The following is a 17,427-nucleotide window of genomic DNA, read 5'->3' as shown; positions in this document are numbered from 1 at the left end:
ACACACACACACACACACACACACACACACACACACACACACACACAGTCCTAGGGGCTGTATATCCAGGGAAACAGGAAGAAGACACCCTCCCGACATTATCAGATGCGCTTCTGCTCCCTAAAAGCAGGACATGAACGAACACACACCCTCTCTCTCTCTCTCTCTCTCTCTCTCTCTCTCTCTCTCTCTCCTAGGGGCTGTATATCCAGGGAAACAGGAAGAAGGTTTCCAGTGCCTCCCACACCGCAGCTGTGATGGGGGTGGGGGGTGCTTCCTCCTGGGAAGTGGAGGCTAGAAATTCCATCTCTGGAACAGACCTCTCTGGGAGGGCACAGAGGTGCTCTGTTGCCCCTTGCCCAGAGAGGTCAGAAACCAGCAGAGCAGCTTGAGTGTGATGGCAAAAGGACCTCAGCAGGATGAACAGGCTTATGCGTCCTGGCAGGCTACCCAACTCCTCCTCGTAGGATCAGGAAGTGGCTCCAGGGAAAAGATGTCTGTCGACGTGGGTCATTGAGGGCCAGGGGCCCGGGACTGACGTGAAGGCGGCCGGGCCCCTCCACTCTCACTGACTATTAGCCTCCAACTTGTAGGAGAGTTCGAACAGGTGGTTCTGGTTGTCAATGACCTGGAACTGTCGCACATAGGCCTTGGTCTGCAGGTGGTGCGGGGAGGCCTCCATATCCAGGCCTGGGGTACAGGGAGGGAGGAGCAGTCAGACTCCCAGCACCCCCCCATCTCCTACAGGCATGGCAGGCAGGGCGGGTCAAAGGGGTATGAAAGAGGACAGGTGTTAGCAGGAGAGAATGGAGAACTGACCAGTCTAACTAATGAAATCCACACACAGGCATGGAGGTCCCCCAGTCCCTCCTCTGCCACAGTTCTGCTGAGGTACTCACAGAGGGGCCGGCTCCGGTATTTCCGAATTGTCCGCACTTTCTCAGCCACTGAATGCTGGGAGAGGACAAGCAATTAGCCCTGCGGAGGGCCCAGACACACGCTTCCCCGCTTCACCCTCAGTTGAGTCAGCCCTCCTGTCCATCCCTAGTCTCCAGTGATGGGGCCTCGGAAGGGCCAAAGGACGAGTACCAAGGTACCAAGAGAGGGAGGCTGAACCACCCCCAAGCTGCCTGTCAGCTTTTGCCTCTTGTGGGTGGGTTGGCACAGTCATGCCACCAGGGAGACAGTCTGGAGTCTGTTAGGCAGGCTGGGCACCAGGAGAGGAAGGCTGCTATTTGGGGAAATGACAGGAGAGCGGGGGAGGAGACAGCCCCTTGCTTGCTTGCTCACAGGACAGTGTGTGTGTGTGTGGGGGGCCCAACTCACCAACTTCTCAATGTTCACCAAACCATCCACGAGGGTCTTGCTCCCCTCATGCAGGAAGGTCAGGTCTAGGGGACAGGAAGACAGCTGAATGTGAGGGCAGAGCAGGAGAGGGAACCCATCCCATCCACCATGACACGTGCAGTCTGTGGGGTGGGGGAGGGGTTCTTTGCAAGTGGGCTGAGGGGGGTCTAAGAGGCAGGCCTGGGGGCGGTGGCAGAAGGGAATGTGGCTGTGAGGAGCACAGACTGGGAGCGACTGACCTTTGAGGACCAGGGGCACAAACGGAATCAGAGGGGGCTTCATTTTGGAGATGACCTCTCTGTAGCTTTTATGGTTCCGGCAGGGGTCCTAGCATTCCACAGAAGGGTCAGAGACAGATGGGCCCAGTGCCCCCCCCCCAAGATGTCTCCCATTCCCTAGGGGATGATGAAAGCCAACTCCACTCACCGTCAAGTTCTCAAATTTGCGGAACAGGTTCTTGAATTTCCCCGGCAGCTTCTGTAAGAGAGTTGGAAGGAAGGGAGAAAAGAAAGAAACGTCAGAGCAGCGCTCCTCTAATTTCATGGGAGACTAATTTCATAGTCTTCCTTAGAGGGCTGTAGGCTTGTGTATCTTGCAAAGGAGGGGAGAAGCCAATAGGACATAGAGTCAGCCCTAAGGGTAAATCAGGGAGCTTGAAACTGTCGGAGGAGCAAATTATTCTGGACAAAGTGAGACCTCTGCCTACGCAGGAGCCAGGCACAAAAGCGCTCCCATTGCGTGCTGGCCGAGACCCAGCAGACGCCCATAGCAAGGCCACTCGGATGGGACTCTGGCTTTTTACTGACTTGCAAAGACATGGACAAAGCTCTTATGTCCTGAGAAGCGGAGGCCAGAAGAGGGCACCTGCTTCCCACTGGCACAGAGATTCCCCACCAAGTAGCTGCAGCAGCCTGAGGCTGCACTAAAGAGAGCCCGAGATGCACAGATCCTGAGGTGGGACTGAGGGTAGAAAAGGGAGAGGTCGCCTCACCTCCCAGGTGAGCCGCAGGCGGCTGACAGCAGCGTTGTCCAGCCCCATGACCACAGCATAGAAAGACAGTAGGTCCTGGTTCTGCTTGCAGCTGTGTGGGAGGGAGGCTGTGTCAGGGGGTGCTGGGGGCTCTGCCCTACCCAGCCTCTGCCAGCAGCACTCACATGGCGGCGATCTTAATGAACTTCTTAAGCAGCTGTACGCGCTTGCCAGGGGCCTCACAGAGCAGCACCTCAGTGGCCACCCAGTGAGTGACCTCACTGCAGCGTTGCAGCAACAGCTCCAGGTTCGCAGTCTCCCTGCGGCCTCGCTCCCCGTGGAACACGTAGTCCACGAACTCCAGCTGCGTCCACAGCCAAAGAGGGGAGGCCGGGCCATAGGATGTGGGTGGGAAAACGGCAGCACAGAGCACATGGAAAGGGAAAGACAGGAGTGAGCTGGCAGGAAAGTAGGAAAGTGGGGACAGGACAAGGTGCAACAGAGGCAACTAATATTAACACTATTCCCCACCTAGTGAGCACATAGGTACCAGGCACTTGCTAACGTCTGTGTTATCCCCTTCTGGAAGACAACTGCTCCTGTCTTCTGAAGACAGTTTTCTTTTTCTTTCTTTCTTTCTTTCTTTCTTTCTTTGTCTCTCTCTCTCTCTCTTTATTTTATTTTGGCCAGGTGGTGGTGGCACACACCTTTAATCCCAGCACTCAGGAGGCAGGGTCGGGCAGATCTCTGTGAGTTCCAGGGCTCCACAGAGAAACCCTGTCTCGAACGCTCCTCCCCAAAAAGATCTTATTTTGGGGCTGAAGCCATGGCTCATTGATTAAGAGCACACATTGGTTTTACGGAGGACCCAAGTTAAATTCCCAGCACCCACAATCAGGCAGCTCACAACTGCCTATTACTCCAGGGAATCTGACACCACTGTGACCTTATACACACACACACACACACACACACACACACTCAGAAATAAATAATAAAACTGAAAAAGATTTTATTGAGGCAGGAAGCTGGAGATAGTACTTAGTGGTTAAAAATGTGCATTGATCTTTCAGGGAACCTAAACTCAGTTCCCAGCACCCACATCAGGTGGTTCACAACTATGTGTAACTCCAGCTCAGGGGGATCTGCTGTCTCAGGCCTCTGTAGGCATCTGCACTCACATGTGTGCATGTACGCGTGCATGTACACACACATACGCATACACACATGCACACATGAAAATAAAATAAATCTTAAGGTAAATTTGCCAGGTATGGTGGTACACACTTTTCATCCCAGCACTTCAGAGGCAGAGACAGGCCAATCTCTGAGTCTGGTCACATAGCGAGTTCCAGGCCAAGCAGAGCTACATACTGAGACCTTGTTTCAAAAACAACAACAATGAATTAAGACTTTTATGTTTACCTCTGTGTGTGTGTGTGTGTGTGTGTGTGTGTGTGTGTGTGTGTGTATCAGAGCCCCTGGAGCTGGAGTTGCTGGAGTTACGGGTGGAATCAAACTGGTCCTCTAAAAGAGCAGCAGGCAGGCATGCTTAACCTCTAAGCCAACCCTCCAGCCTTCACATTTTTTGTCTGCTGTTTTGAGAGAGGGTTTTCTGTACCCCTTGGCCTTCGTTTCCCAGGCGCTGAGACTACCAGCGTGCATGCACCGCTGGGTTCCTTCAGTGGTGAGGGTTGAGCCCAGGGCCTTGTGCATGGTAGGAAGGGACTCTACCAACTGAGCTACACCCTCAGCCTAATAGGAAACTTTTTTTTTTTTTAAGATTTATTTATTATTATGTATACAGTATTCTGCCTGCATGCCAGAAGAGGTCACCAGATCTCATTATAGATGGTTATGACCCACCATGTGGGTTCTGGGAATTGAACTCAGGACCTCTGGAAGAGCAGCCAGTGCTCTTAACCCTGAGCCATCTCCCCAGTCCAGGAAACACTCTTAGGAATCTTGACATGAGTTCTAATTCAGAGTCTGCATAAGCAGTGCTTGGGCCCTGTATGTATACTCTGCTGAAAAGGCTTGCCAACATTTTCCCAGATGAGGGGACAAAGGCCTATAAAGGTTGTGGTCGTACATTGCCCACACGTATGCTGTGAGCGCGTCCTCTAACGAGGAGGCCTGCTTGTTGCAAAAGCGGACACCCGACAGCACATTCCCTGCCACACCCCCTGCCCAGCATGGAACTCTGGTCCCACCTCGTGCACACATCGGAACAGCTCCCAATGGAAGGCAGTGAGATGATTGGCAACATCTTCAGGCTCCACCCGGTGAATCTCCGTGTCTCCAGGGGAGACCTGGATCTCCTCAGGAAGGGGTACCTGGTTGGCAGGTGGGGTCAGAGAAACTTGGCACCCTGTGGCAGAGTGAGAGACTCAGTCCCCACCCCCTAGCTCTTGTTACCAGCCAAGACAGGTGATGGAATTCTTACCAGGGCCTCATAGCTGTCCCGGGTACAGGCAAACAGGTGGCTGTTGATGCCCAGCGTGGTGAAAACACAGTCCTCTGTTGGCTGAAGGAGGACCTTCTCTGCAGAGGAACAGGCTGTTCAGCTTCGGCCACCCACACCCATCACATACCTGAGACACCATCACCCTTCCCGTCCAGAAACTGGTAACACTGTGTTGGCACGTCCTAGACTGGTGGGACAGGCGTCATCGCCAGCCTATACCATCTTTATCTGAAATTTGTCAGATGATTTCTTTTGCATTTATAGACTCCGCCCTGTATGTAGGGCATCTCTCAATCCTTCATCCCTATGACACCGGAATACTTTTTCTTTATGGAAAATAAGGCTAGATGAGCGTGACGGTGCATGCCTGAAATCCTAGCACTGGGGCGGCCGAAGCAGAGAAGACTGCAAATTCCAGACCAGCCTGGGCTTACACACTAGATCTTGTCTTGTGCGTGCACACACATGAATACTCCCTCTCGAGCGAGCACACACACACACACACACACACACACACAGGAGTTATGCTAACATTGCTAGTTCTCTGCCTCCCTACAGGATTGGAGCCTCCCCTATGTCTTCAGGGGGAAGAAAAAAAAATGGAGCATATAAGATGCTGGGAGGGGTGTGTGTGAATGACCAGCACACAATCCTCCAGCTGGATATTAGGCAGCACCCAGGCCAGAACCCGATGGCTCTGAACCGGTGTGTCCCAGATTTAAATGTGCATAGGAATCTCCTGGGGGTGGGGGTAGGGGTTTCTGGTCCAAATGCAGATTCTAATCGTGTAGGTTTGGGGTAGGGTCTCCCAGGTGATACCCTCACCAAGGCTGGACCCAGGGTGACACTTTGAGTGTCAAGGAGCTAGAATTTAGCCTTTAGCCCTGCCAAGTGGGCTGCCCCTCACCTCCAGAGGAAGCAACAGCCACCAGGATGAGGGCATCCTCTCGCTCCGCAGGCTCCTCAGAATACTGCAGCTTCTCTGTCACAGAGCCCAGAATGTCCTGCACGGACGCCGAGAGGCGGCTGCGTATGGTCACGTAGGAGTGGTCGGGCATGTAGACTCTGCAGAAGACTGTGCAGACAGGGAAGATGCCGTGAAAGGGGCTGGCTTCCTTGGGTGCAGAAGGCCCATGGACCCCGCCCACCTCCCTGAGCACCCCCCAACCCCGACCCACAGAAGCCTTGCTCTTCCTAATGGCCACACTCACTCTCATCGGAGCCCCGGAATGCCACTCGGGTCTGCAGACAGGAGTCTATCCGGCGGAAGTGGCGGAAGAGTGGCTTAACCTGCTTGCTGGGTGGCTGGCTCTCTTCTGGAATCCTGGCATGAACACAGCCGGGCATCAGCAAGCCCTGCCAGGCATATGGAGCACCAGGCAGGAACATTAAGCAGGGACAGGACAGTGACTAGCACAGGACAATTGTCCAAGTGACCCAAATCAACCGCCACCTCTTTCTCTGGTCTTCTCTGATCCACCCACCCATGAGGAAAGACCACTCTCCTGTCTCAAAAGCTGCAAAACGATGGAACAATATTGTTTATGCGCACGTCTTTTCTACCGGACTGACAGCTTTTGAGGAGTGGGATTAGTTTTTACTGGGTGTTTTTCATCCTTCCGGTCCTAGCACACTTCTTGGCACACAGTAGCTAGTAGTACCTCAGATCTAAATTTTGCTGACGAGGACTGTGCCTCTAATACCAGCCAGGAAGTGTTGGTGAGATGACAGAGGTACAGGAGGGTGCTACAGTGTGGGGGAGGAAGAAAACTTCCTGGAAGGGGGAAGTCTGAGGTGCTTCCGTGGAAGAGACGGCATTTGACCCCCCGGGCCTTGAAGGATCATGGGAAGAAGAGGTAGGAATGCAGGAATGCACAGAAGTTGCCAGGGTAATAGGTGAAGAGGGATGTGTGAGAGGAGCCAGGAAGATCAGCAGATGGCAGGAAGCTGGGGCTGTGCTAGGTGTCTAGCTCGGAGACATGTCTAGTCCGGGAACACGGACGCTTTGGGAACAGGAGGGTGAAGGGATGGTTTATGGAAGTCTGTTTAGTGAACCCTGTAGCAACAGAACGAAGGAGAAAAACCAAGTGATGAATAGGACTCATGTCCTGAAGCTGGTGAAGTCAATCTTGGGGAGTTTTGCCAACTGTTTGTTTTGTTAATACTGGGGGTTAAACCCAGGGCCTTACACACAGCGGACACGCAATCCACCTCTGAACTATATTCCAAGCCCTTACTATTTTTTTTTTTAATCTTGAGACATGATCTCACTAAGTTGTCCAAGCTGGTCTTGAATTGGTGAGTCTTCTGTTTTAGCCTCCTAAATACCTAGAATCACAGGGGTGTGACACCATGCCCAGCTATTAACTGATACACATTTTTAAGATTCACCTGTGTTTTTAGTGTGTTTGCGTGTTTTGCCTACATGTGTGCCACATGGGGCACTACACTTGGAGGGCAGTTCTGGAGGGCATCAGCTCCTCCGGAACTGGAGGCACAGATGATTGTCAGCTGCCATATGGGTGCTGGGAATCTCCTCTGGAAAGGCAACTGCTCTTAAACCAGTGAGCCATCTCTGAAGCCCCTGTTTACTGATTTTTAATGACAGCTATTAAATATGTGTGTCCGTTCATACACACATTTCATAAACTTAAGGTCAAATAAATTATCAAAAACACAGTTTTGCCAGGTGGTGGTGGCACAAGCCTTTAATCCCAGCACTTGGGAGGCAGAGACAGGTGGATTTCTGTGCATTCTAGGCCAACCTGCTCTACAAATTGGGTTCCAAGACAGTCAGGGCTACACAGAAAAACTTTTGTCTCATAAAACAAATGAGAGACAGTATCAAGCCAGGCATCATGGCACAAAGTTAGAATCCCACCTTGGGAGGCTAAAAGACTGCTGCAAAGTTTCAAGGACTCTGACTCAATAAATAAATAAATGAGGGGCTGGAGAGATGGCTCAGAGGTTAAGAGCACTGTCTGCTTTTCCAAAGGTCCTGAGTTCAATTCCCAGCAACCACATGGTAGCTCACACCCATCTATGATGAGATCTGGTGCCCTCTTCTGGCATGTAGGTGTACATGCAGGCAGAACACTATATAAATAATAAATCAATCTTTAAAAAATAAATAAATAAATAAATGAGAAAAAAAAACAACGCAGTAAAAGCACTTAAGTTGTCTTTACTAAGTTTTGTATGGCCAGTGCTATAGCTTATTTATACATACATAACTGTGCAGGAAAGATTTTGTAACTATTACTGCAGATCCCTTCCCAGGACATCATGTTGCTAGCTAGAAACCAACTGTGGTAAGAGAATTTACACTGTGGGAACCAGAGCTGGAAACCAGGGATATTTCTTATAAAACACAGGTTGCTAACTGTCTGCAATAGGCAAGCCGATGGCAAAATGGATCAAAAACTTAAAAAAAAAAAAAAAAAAAGAAAAGAAAAGAAAGAAAGAAAGAAAAAGAAAACACTGGAGCTGAGCCTGGTTGCACAGGCCCCCTTGTAAACCTGAGACAGGAGGATTACCGGTAGAAGTCATCTTGGGCAACACACTTAAGTTGGGCGTTTAGGTTGAGCTATATAGTAAGAAACACTGCCCAGCTTCCCCTGTTCCCCAGAAAGAGATTGTACTAGAGACAGTGTTCTGTGGTCCTGTGTTACTCTCAGTAAGGAAAAGGAGCAGAAAGAAAAAGCATATTGAAGGGCTGAAGGGGCCGCAGAGACGGCTCAGTGATTTAGAGTCCTTGCAGAGGACCCCATTTGTGTTCCCAGCACCCTCCTGGTGGCTCATGGCCATCTATGACTCAAGCTCCCAAGGACCCAGTGCCCTCACCTGACCTCAGTGCACCCAAGCATGCAGATGGTATACAGATATACGTGCAGGCAAAACAATAAAAATAAATTAATAAACATCTTTAAAAAGCCAGCAAACGACTAATATGTTGAAGCCACGAGACCAGAGGCAGTCCCCACAACAGAGGAACTTAGGGTTCCCCTTCCCCCCTCACTTTAGCTCCACCGTCTCCACCAGCTGGTGCAGCCTCAGTGTGTCCTCTCGAAGGTCTTGGTAAAGAGACTCATCCTTCATAATTAGTAGATACAGTTCCTAGGGAGAGGGCAAAGGATGAGACAAGGGCAGATGCCTCATCCCAAGGACCACGCACTACCAGGGCTGAGAAAGGGCCTCCATGCCTTAAGCCCACAGGAACGACAGTGAAGCCCCCTGGCATCTTTGGATTGCAGGTAGCCAGCTTGAGGAGCGTGACTCCTTCAAAGGGGCCCCCTTGAAGAACTTCCCGCCGGCTCGCCCACCGGTTCCCTCCCAGGCCCACCTTGATGATTTGGCCGGCCCCTTCTTCCTCTTGCAGCAGCCCTTGGTAGGTATCCAGGAAATGGAGGAGCAGAGCTAGGCAGGCCTGCTTCTGGCCCAGCCCCTCCGGACCCTCCACATTCTGTGACTGAACAAAGCTGACCGCTAAGTTAAGTAAAAGTTCTGGATGGCCCAGGAAACTGACAAAAGCAAACTGCCCCCTGAATATTCCAGGCCTGAGTGCCAGAAGGAAAGAAGGTTTTCAGGGCCCTGGAGCTAAGACACTCACCCATACCAGCCAGAGTACAAACAGTGAAGGCTTCAACTTGACCACATTCAGCTTTTTTTTTTTCCCCTTGAGACAGGGTTTTTCTGTGTAGCCTTGGTTGTCCTGGACTCGCTTTGTAGACCAGGACAGCCTCGAGCTCGCAGAGATCTGCCTGCCACCGCCTCCCTGAGTGCTGGGATTACGGGCATGGGCCACTTACGCCCAGCACTTCACATTCAGCTCTTGCTTGTTAAAAGGTTCACTTAAGAATATTGCCAGGACCTGGTGTGGTGGTGCACACCTGTAGTTCTGGCACTCAGGGAGGCAGAAGCAGGTGGATCTCTGGGAGTTCCAGGCCAGCCTGGCCTACAAAGCAAGTCCAGGACAGCCAAGGTTACACAGAGAAACCTTGTCTCAAAAAAAAAAAAAAAAAAAAAAAAAATTAGAATATTGCCAGAACCCATCTAATCTCTGCCCAGCCCACAAACCTGACCTCACATCACGATGAGGGTGAGGCCTGACTTTTTTAAGAGAGCCTAAACACATTCTACCCAAGGGCTTGACACTTACAATTAGGTTCTAAAATAATTCAGTGAAGCCAGACCTGGTGGTGCATTCCTGTAATCCTAGCACTCGAGAGGCCCGCCACCAGTCAGTGACAGCCTGGTCTATGTAAGAAGTTCTAAGCTACCCAGGGTTACCTAGTGAGATCTGACTCAAAAACAAAACAAAACAAAAATACCAGGTAAAGTTGAACGTATGCTGCCCGGAGACCCAGGAAACAGGCCAGCAGTAGCTCGTCTCTAGCTGACCCTACCGAAGCACAGCCACGGCCTAATGCTGACATCAGACCCTATGTTTAGAGCAAGGACTTTTTTTTTCTTTCTTTCTTCTGACTCAGGCTGTCTCTGTGTAGCCCTGGCTGTCCTGGAACTCGTTCTGTAGAGCAGGCTGGCTTCGAACTCAGAGATCCACCCGCCTCTGCTTGCCTCCCAAGTTCTGGGATTAAAGGCGTGTGCTTAGAGCAAGGATCTTCAGTGGGGACAGAGGAGCCCCTTATTAGACCAGCAACCCCTTACATGTGTTCATGTGGTCGAGGCCTCAGTTACTACTGGTAACTCCCTGCCTAGGACCAGCCAGAACCTGACACTGTACTCTGAGCACCCCCCTCCCACACTCCTGCAACCTGGCTGGTTCTCACAGTAGCCCAGAACAGAACAACTGTCTCCATTTTCCTGACCAGCAAACTGAGGCTCCAGGCCCAAGGTCACACAGCTGGTGAGATAAAAAGCTGGATGTGTCCTCTAAGGAAGAGCTTGGGCTGGGATGTAGTTTGTAAGGGTAGGAGAAATGGCCCCCTTCTGGTCCGCCGTCTTAATAAGCTCCGTAAAAGGATATTACTGGTGTAACTCCTGTAGAAACTTTTCTGTTGGCAGGAAGAGGGAATGGGTGAGGACAATGTCATCAAGGAGAATATCTGTGGAGATCAATGGGTGTCACAGATGTCAGAGGGGGGCTTCCAGAACCCTTCTGGAAACCCTGCACCCTCATTTCTTGCCTCTTTAGTAAGGCTGGAGCCGCGGCCACCTGCCCCGTCATGCTCTGCACACGCGCACGCACATGTGTGAAGGTTCTGGGCAGCCGCTGCGGGGGTGGGGCTGGCAGCTGCCAAGGCAGCTGGAGGGAAGGGGGGGATGGCTTTGAAGGCCATGCACTCTTCTCTTCAGCGTGTGAGAAGTTGGTCAGATAACACAGCACGCCTGAGCTGTGCTTGGAAAACAACAACAACAACAACAAAAAACAGTTCACAGAAGGAACTCTCAACAGAGAACTGGCAAACACAGAGGTTCCAGTCAGAGGGATGTGGATGGGTGTGGACGTGTGTCCATCCTCTCCTGCCACTCCCTACCTCATAGCTTTTGAGTTTCAACAAGGCACATTGGGGACCATCCCCATTAAAATTGACAGAGGACACAGACTGCCATCTCTTTTTCTCAGTCTTTAAATAGAAACCCTCTGTCCTCTGGGTGCTCAGAGGTGGAAGGGTTAATGAGGAAAGGGAGAGGGAGGGGCTCTTCTCATCACCCTTTTCCCTCCACACCCCTGTCTGGGCCTGGCTCAGCCAGTCAGCCAGGTACAAGGTCGCCCTGACTTGCCGCCAGCCTTGGGGTAGGGCAGGGCTGCTTGGCACCCACAGACAGGCAGGGCACAGGGAGGGAGCCAGGTGGCCTCACCAGGACAGGTTAGGGCCCGGTCCCCAGGCACTGCTCCAGGCTTGTGACAACTCTTGGTTGTCCTGCCCTGTTGCCGGTGCCAGCCATGAAGGTGGAGGCAGAGAAGCAACAAGAGATTGTCTCCTTCAAGTTACTTTGCTTCACAGATGAGAAACTGAGGCCCAGAGCTAGGAGGCACTTGCCTGGAGCCAGAAGAAGACCTCTCAGAGGCTCTGGCTGGCTGTGGAGAGCCTTCAATAAGCAGTTGTCTCCTCCCACACAGCCTGGGAGGCAACCAAATGGCTGGAGAACGAGGCTTATATTGGAAATATTGGAGTGGCAGGTGAAGCTGGGAGCTTTCCCAAACCAGTCACTCTGGGGATTTAGACTGCCAAGCCAGATAATATGGGCGACAATTCAGGAGTCTTAACCCAGGGAAAACTGAACAGTCTGTGGCACCGTGCCCCTGCAGAAGAGGAAAGACAACCCCTCTTTCCCTCTCTGCCTGGATACCCTGCTATGGTTCTAAAAGTCAGTCAGAAGGCCCCCCTGGCCTAATGCCCAGCCCCAAGGCTGGAGAATAAGCCTAAGTAGGCCTGACATCCTTCCTAGCATCTTCATCTCCTGAGAGTATGAATGTTAAAAGCAGGGTAAAGGAAAGAGGAACATGGGCAGAGTGGGGGAGACGCTGATACGGGGGCTACAGTTTGGCATCTGCTTCTTCCACGGCAGGCTCCAGTCCAACGCACAGCCTCCCCGGGGAATGTGTCAGAGAGACACGGTGTGTGGTGTAGGCGGGAAGTTATGGTTAAGAGAGCTGTGTGTGTCTGATATCGTACTAATTAAATCCAAAAGGTGTCAGCTCCCCAGGGCAACTGCCGCCTAAGCCAAAAGAGAGGACCCCAACCTCCAGGGTGGAAAACGTAGCGGCCAGGGTGACACCACACTATGACCAGGACACCTTGCACAGGATGGAGACTGACGTGTAACATCCTTATGTTTAGGGTCTCAACTTTGGGCAAACCTAAGACCCTTCTGGGTTTAGTGCAGAGCCTAATTAGATCTAAAGACCCTGGCGTCTTCTACCTCAGTTCCAACTAATGATGTGTGTGTGTGTCGGAGCTATGTTTCTCAAAAAATCCCTTTAATAGGGTACTGAAGGGGGTGAAATGCACCATCATTTAGGGACTAAGCCTCCCAGGGTGTGGTTATTATTTTTTAAAAGGGCCTTGTGCTGAGGCATGACATAGGAAGGTTGGGAGCTGCAGAGGCCTAGATCCTTCTGGATGCTGCAGTCTCCTGGTACCTTCCCTCAGAGACCTTCGAGTCCCCTCCCAAGGAGGACACTTTGCCTAAGGGCAGCTGAGCCGAGCCCGTGTCTTACCCACACTGCCCCACCAGATGAGCCAGCGCTTGTTCTGGGGGAGCTTCTACCCAGCCAGGAATCTGTCAGCATTTCCAGGCCTCAGATACGGTCTAAAGGGTGCTATCTAATAACCTCAGCTGGGGAAAGCCTCCATCTTAGGGTGTCAGGCTCAATCTGGGGGCATGGGAGGAGGTAGGCAGTACCACGGGCCCATGGGAGACTGGCTTAAATATCCAAGGGAGAGGAAGGGTGGCTGGAGGAGAGAGATGGCTTGGCTTCTTCCCTGAGAATGGCGCTAGGTGTGGGGAGGAAGCTGGATGAGCACTATCATGTCCCTTCCCCTACATTACTTCGGGGTTCCCCTCAGGCCCCACACCGGTGCTAAGGACAGGAAAATAAACCAGGGGCATCCCCCCGACCCCCCCGCGCCGCGGCTCTGGGATGGATGAGGAGGCTTACCTGAGGCGCCGCTGTCTCTGCTGGTCCCTCCAGCCAGGCGCTCCAGAACCCGGTTCAGAAGATGCTCTGGACGCTCCGGGGCGCCCAGGGGGGCCCAGGGCGGTGAAGCCAGTGGCTCGCCAGGGGATAGCTCATCTGAGGAGTACGAGGAAGGGGAGCGCAGGGGGACCCCGCACCCCAGCGGCCCAGGCCCGGGCACCTCCTCTAGCTGAAGCCAACAGGGCCCCCCGCTGCCCGGCTCCTCAGAGACCACTAATGGCTCTCCCCCTTCCTCCTCAACGGGCGGCTCCAGCCCGGGCTCGGTTGGGGGCTCTCGGAGGAAAGCCGGGAGCAGAAGGCGAGACACGCTCTGACGCCGCTGCAGTGGCCGCGGTCCCCCGGCCGGACCGCCGCCCCCGCCAGGACCCCCACCCGCTCCAGGCCCTCCGCAGCAACCCGGACCCCCGCCGGGACCTCCCGCCACCGCTCGCCCCGCCAGCTGCGACGTCTGCTTCTTCAAAAATTTCTCCAGAGGCTTCATGCCCCCCCCCCGCCCCTCTCCTAGGGGCCGCCGGGGGACCCAGGTGTCCCAGGCGCGGGCGGGGGGGGCGGGGACACGATGCTCAGAGCCGGAGGAGCAGAGCCGAGGGCCGTGCCAGGCGTCGGACTGCGAGCCAGAGGTGGCCGAGCCCCGCTGGCCGGAGTCCAGAGGCCAGTGGCCGGGGGAGGTGCCAGGGGGAAGAGGAGCTCGCCCTCAGCGGCCCCCCATGCCGGCTGCGGCCGAAGGGCGGGCAGGCTGAGCGGCCGGCGTCCCCGGCTCGGCGCTCCGGGGCCGGGCTGAGGCGACAGAGGCAGCGGGCGGAGCGCGAGGCTGAGGACGCGGCGGCGGCTGCGCTCCTGGCCCCGGGGAAGGTGGCAGAATTGAGACCGCGCCCCCTCCTCCAGTCCCCTCCCCTCCCCTGCTAGGCCCGCCCCCACCGGGCCGCGCCAGGCTTGAACTCAGGCCGCTGGTGCTGACCGCGAGGGAAATTAGGACTCGGTGTCTGACGGTCGCAGAGACTAAGGGCAAAGGCGAGGGAGAGATTTACCAAGGGAGAGGACTCCGGCCTCTTGGACCGTTCCCAATAGCCAGGGCGGATCTTTGACCTACGCCTTGGCACGCCCACATGTACACGGGCGAGGCTTATAAAGACCGCTGAACTCCTTGCATCCTTCCCACAATTTTATTTGGTCTTTATCTTCCACCTGTGAGGATGGCGTCTTGGGTAAACTGGCATTGGCACTGGGGGCGGTACCCACATCCTTTTCTGATAGGGTAGATGGTGCAGGGCCGCCCTGGAAGGCAGGTACTGGCAGGTAGGAGAGAGCCAGGCAGAGGCCAGCAGGTTGTGGCAGGTCTAATTGGTGCAGAGAGAGATAGTAGACCAGCTAGAGGAGACCGAGAGCATACGGGTAGTTTAGTCCAGGTGGCCGCAAAAGGAAGCAAGACCGGAGAGATGAGTGGGAAGACCGCAAACTGTCAACCAAGCCCATGTAGTCATGGAACGGGAGACATATTGCCCTTACCCCTGTTGGCCACGCCAGAGCAATCTGTCCCCAAGGAGGATGGGGTACCGCGAACCCGTCCAGGCTGAGTAGGTGTACGTGATGAGAGCGTGGCAGCAGGTTCCTGGTGGGCTGGGCCTCCTTGGACCAAGCCCCGCCCCTGTTTACGGAGCCTCAACCAGGCGTGGATGGACAGGAATGCTAATAGCTGGGAGGGGCGGAACTGACAGGGTGTGCGTTACGCTTGTGCCTACCCAGTTCCATGTGTGCTAGAGCATGTGTCACAGAAATAGAGCCCTGCATACCCATCTGTGGATTTGGAGAGGGAACAAAAAAAAAAAAAAAAAAAAAAAAAAAAGCTGTGATTTTGTCTAGGAATCTAGGTCTGCGTATTGGCTTTTTGGAGTCCCTTTATCGGACACTCTGTATTGCTTAAGGTTGAAAGACGAAATTAGCCAGAGTGCCTTGGAGCTCCCCAGGTAACCTTTTAGGAACCAAGTAAGAAGAGGGAAGGGCTTCTCTTCCTGCACATGCCACAGTTACCAGATTAAGCCGGTTGCCTTGGTAACCTCCTCTCTGGGCAGGATTTGGGACTGCCGGTTAGGAAGGGTGAAAAATTGGAGGGTGTGAAGGGTGTGGGGGCTGCAAATAAAAGTGAGTGAGAGACTTCTAGAAAGTAAAGGCTTGGGGAACAGGACTCCAGACCCTTCCAGAAAGTGGCTAAAGTGTCAGTCACGGAGTTTGAGACCTTGAATCAGAAGCAAAGGCGGCATTAACTCGTGGTCCTCCTGGGACGGCAGTGGTTTCCACTTTGGCTGCTCACTGGAACCACATGGGAGTTTTTCGGAATTGCCAACACCAGGGTCATACCCTCGATCAATTATGAGATCCTCTGTGGCAGGCCCACGGCTTCTGGGAGTTTAAAAGCTCCCCAGGTGATTCGAGAGCCAGCGTTGAAAACCACGGCTCAATGGCACACGCCTGTAATCCCAGCATTCGGGGAGGCAGAGGCAGATCTCTGTGTTTGAGGCCAGCCTGGTCTACAAAGCGAGCCTGGGACAGCCAAGGCTACACAGAGAAACCCTGTCATGAAAAACCAAAATAAACAAAAGAAGAAAATCACTACATCGGGTCAGCTGCAAGTGTCAGGTGACCCTGTAACTACAAATTCTTGCTGTTTTGAGTCACCTTCAGGTAGGTCCATGGACTGACCCACAGGGGAAAATTGATAGGGTGTCTGCCTTACCATGAGAAAAACAAAGAGAAAGGCAAGGTGGTATTAAATTACCTAACTGAGGAAATGGAGCCAACAAGCTTAACGGAGGCGCCCAACCCATGGGTTCCTAGAGAGGTATTGGACAGGCAGTAATCTATTTGCCCCTTAAACTCCCATTATCTCTGCCCACCAAGAGGCAGGCTAGGAAGGCAGAGGGAACCTGAGGGTTTTGCTGAGCTTGAGTTTCTTTTTGCTGAGCTGGTTACCAGGGCAACAGAGAGCAATGGGCTCTAACTGCAGGACTGGGGAAGAGACAGGGGTGAGAAGGAAACATCCCAACATTCCTTTTTCCTGCCAGTAACCCATCCCCAAGATTGATTGACATTCTTTGCATGACCAGGGATATCAGGTCTATAGTGTCACCTTGTGGGACAGAGGGGAGATGTCCCAGTTTGTGGGCATTCCCACACCACCAAGGTAAAGCTTTGTGGAGCCAAGAATAAACGTTTCCTGCCCCACAATACCCAACGGTCTTCCATACCAGGGGTTGCTTTTGCAGAATAGTTGTACACTTCCACTCAAAGTTAATTCAAAACTGGGAATTACTCTGTGCATTCCAGAGTCTCAAGTAAAAGGCAGCCTGAACCAATTGGTCGTCTTTGTTCTTGTCTTTCCAGTGCTAAGACTGGTAGCTGTCCTTCAGAGCATGGACCTTGGTATTTGAGTGCCATCTTTACTTTCCAAGAAAGATGGCTACCTACAGGTAGGGGTAGTGGTGCATGTCTTTTATCCCAGCACTTGGGAGGCAGAGGCAGGTGGATCTCTGTAAGTTCCAGACCAGCCAGGGATACACAGTGAGACAAGGCAGGGTCTCAAAACCCCAAATATAAATATTTAAAATAATAAACTGTCAGAAGTTGAGTGTAGCAGTACGCACCTGAAATCCCAGCACCTGGGAAGTGGCAGCAGGAGGATCAGAAAGTAAAGGTTACCCTAAGCTACAAGGTGAGTTAAGACCCAGCTTGAGCAACATAAGCTCCTTGCCCGAAAAACAAAAATCAACAAAAAAGGGGGAGAGGCTGGGTTCAGTGGAGCACGCCTGTAACCCCAGTACTCAGGGAGACAGAGGCATGAGGATCTCTGTGAGTTCAAGGCCAGCATGGTCTACAAATCAAGTCCAGGACAGCCGAGGCTACACAGAGAAACCCTGTCTTAAAAAAAAAAGGGGGGGGGGGAGCTTAGTTGGTAAACTGTTGGTGAACACATTCAAACTTAGG

At 52.9% G+C, this 17,427-nt stretch overlaps 1 protein-coding gene across 1 annotated transcript; it reads right to left on the bottom strand.

Annotated features, from left to right (window-relative positions):
- Positions 1-6: 6 nt before the first annotated feature.
- On the bottom strand, positions 7-14,271 carry Rapgefl1 (Rap guanine nucleotide exchange factor like 1). Its single transcript, XM_055620224.1, has 15 exons — positions 13,411-14,271; positions 10,771-10,849; positions 9,127-9,262; positions 8,803-8,900; positions 5,996-6,108; positions 5,692-5,859; positions 4,764-4,861; positions 4,531-4,653; positions 2,503-2,681; positions 2,339-2,429; positions 1,774-1,824; positions 1,587-1,674; positions 1,327-1,391; positions 900-954; positions 7-690 (listed from the first exon to the last, which is right to left on the bottom strand). Exons 1-15 carry the CDS (start codon positions 13,928-13,930, stop codon positions 566-568), a joined length of 1,989 nt encoding a protein of 662 aa, XP_055476199.1. The 5' UTR covers positions 13,931-14,271; the 3' UTR covers positions 7-565.
- Positions 14,272-17,427: the final 3,156 nt, after the last annotated feature.

The sequence above is a fragment of the Psammomys obesus genome, unplaced genomic scaffold (assembly GCF_907164565.1).
Source record: "Psammomys obesus unplaced genomic scaffold, mPsaObe1.curated_primary_1811, whole genome shotgun sequence".
Lineage (NCBI taxonomy): Eukaryota > Metazoa > Chordata > Mammalia > Rodentia > Muridae > Psammomys > Psammomys obesus.
Note: the sequence above shows the minus strand (reverse complement) of the source record. Positions and strands in the feature narration are given on the sequence as shown.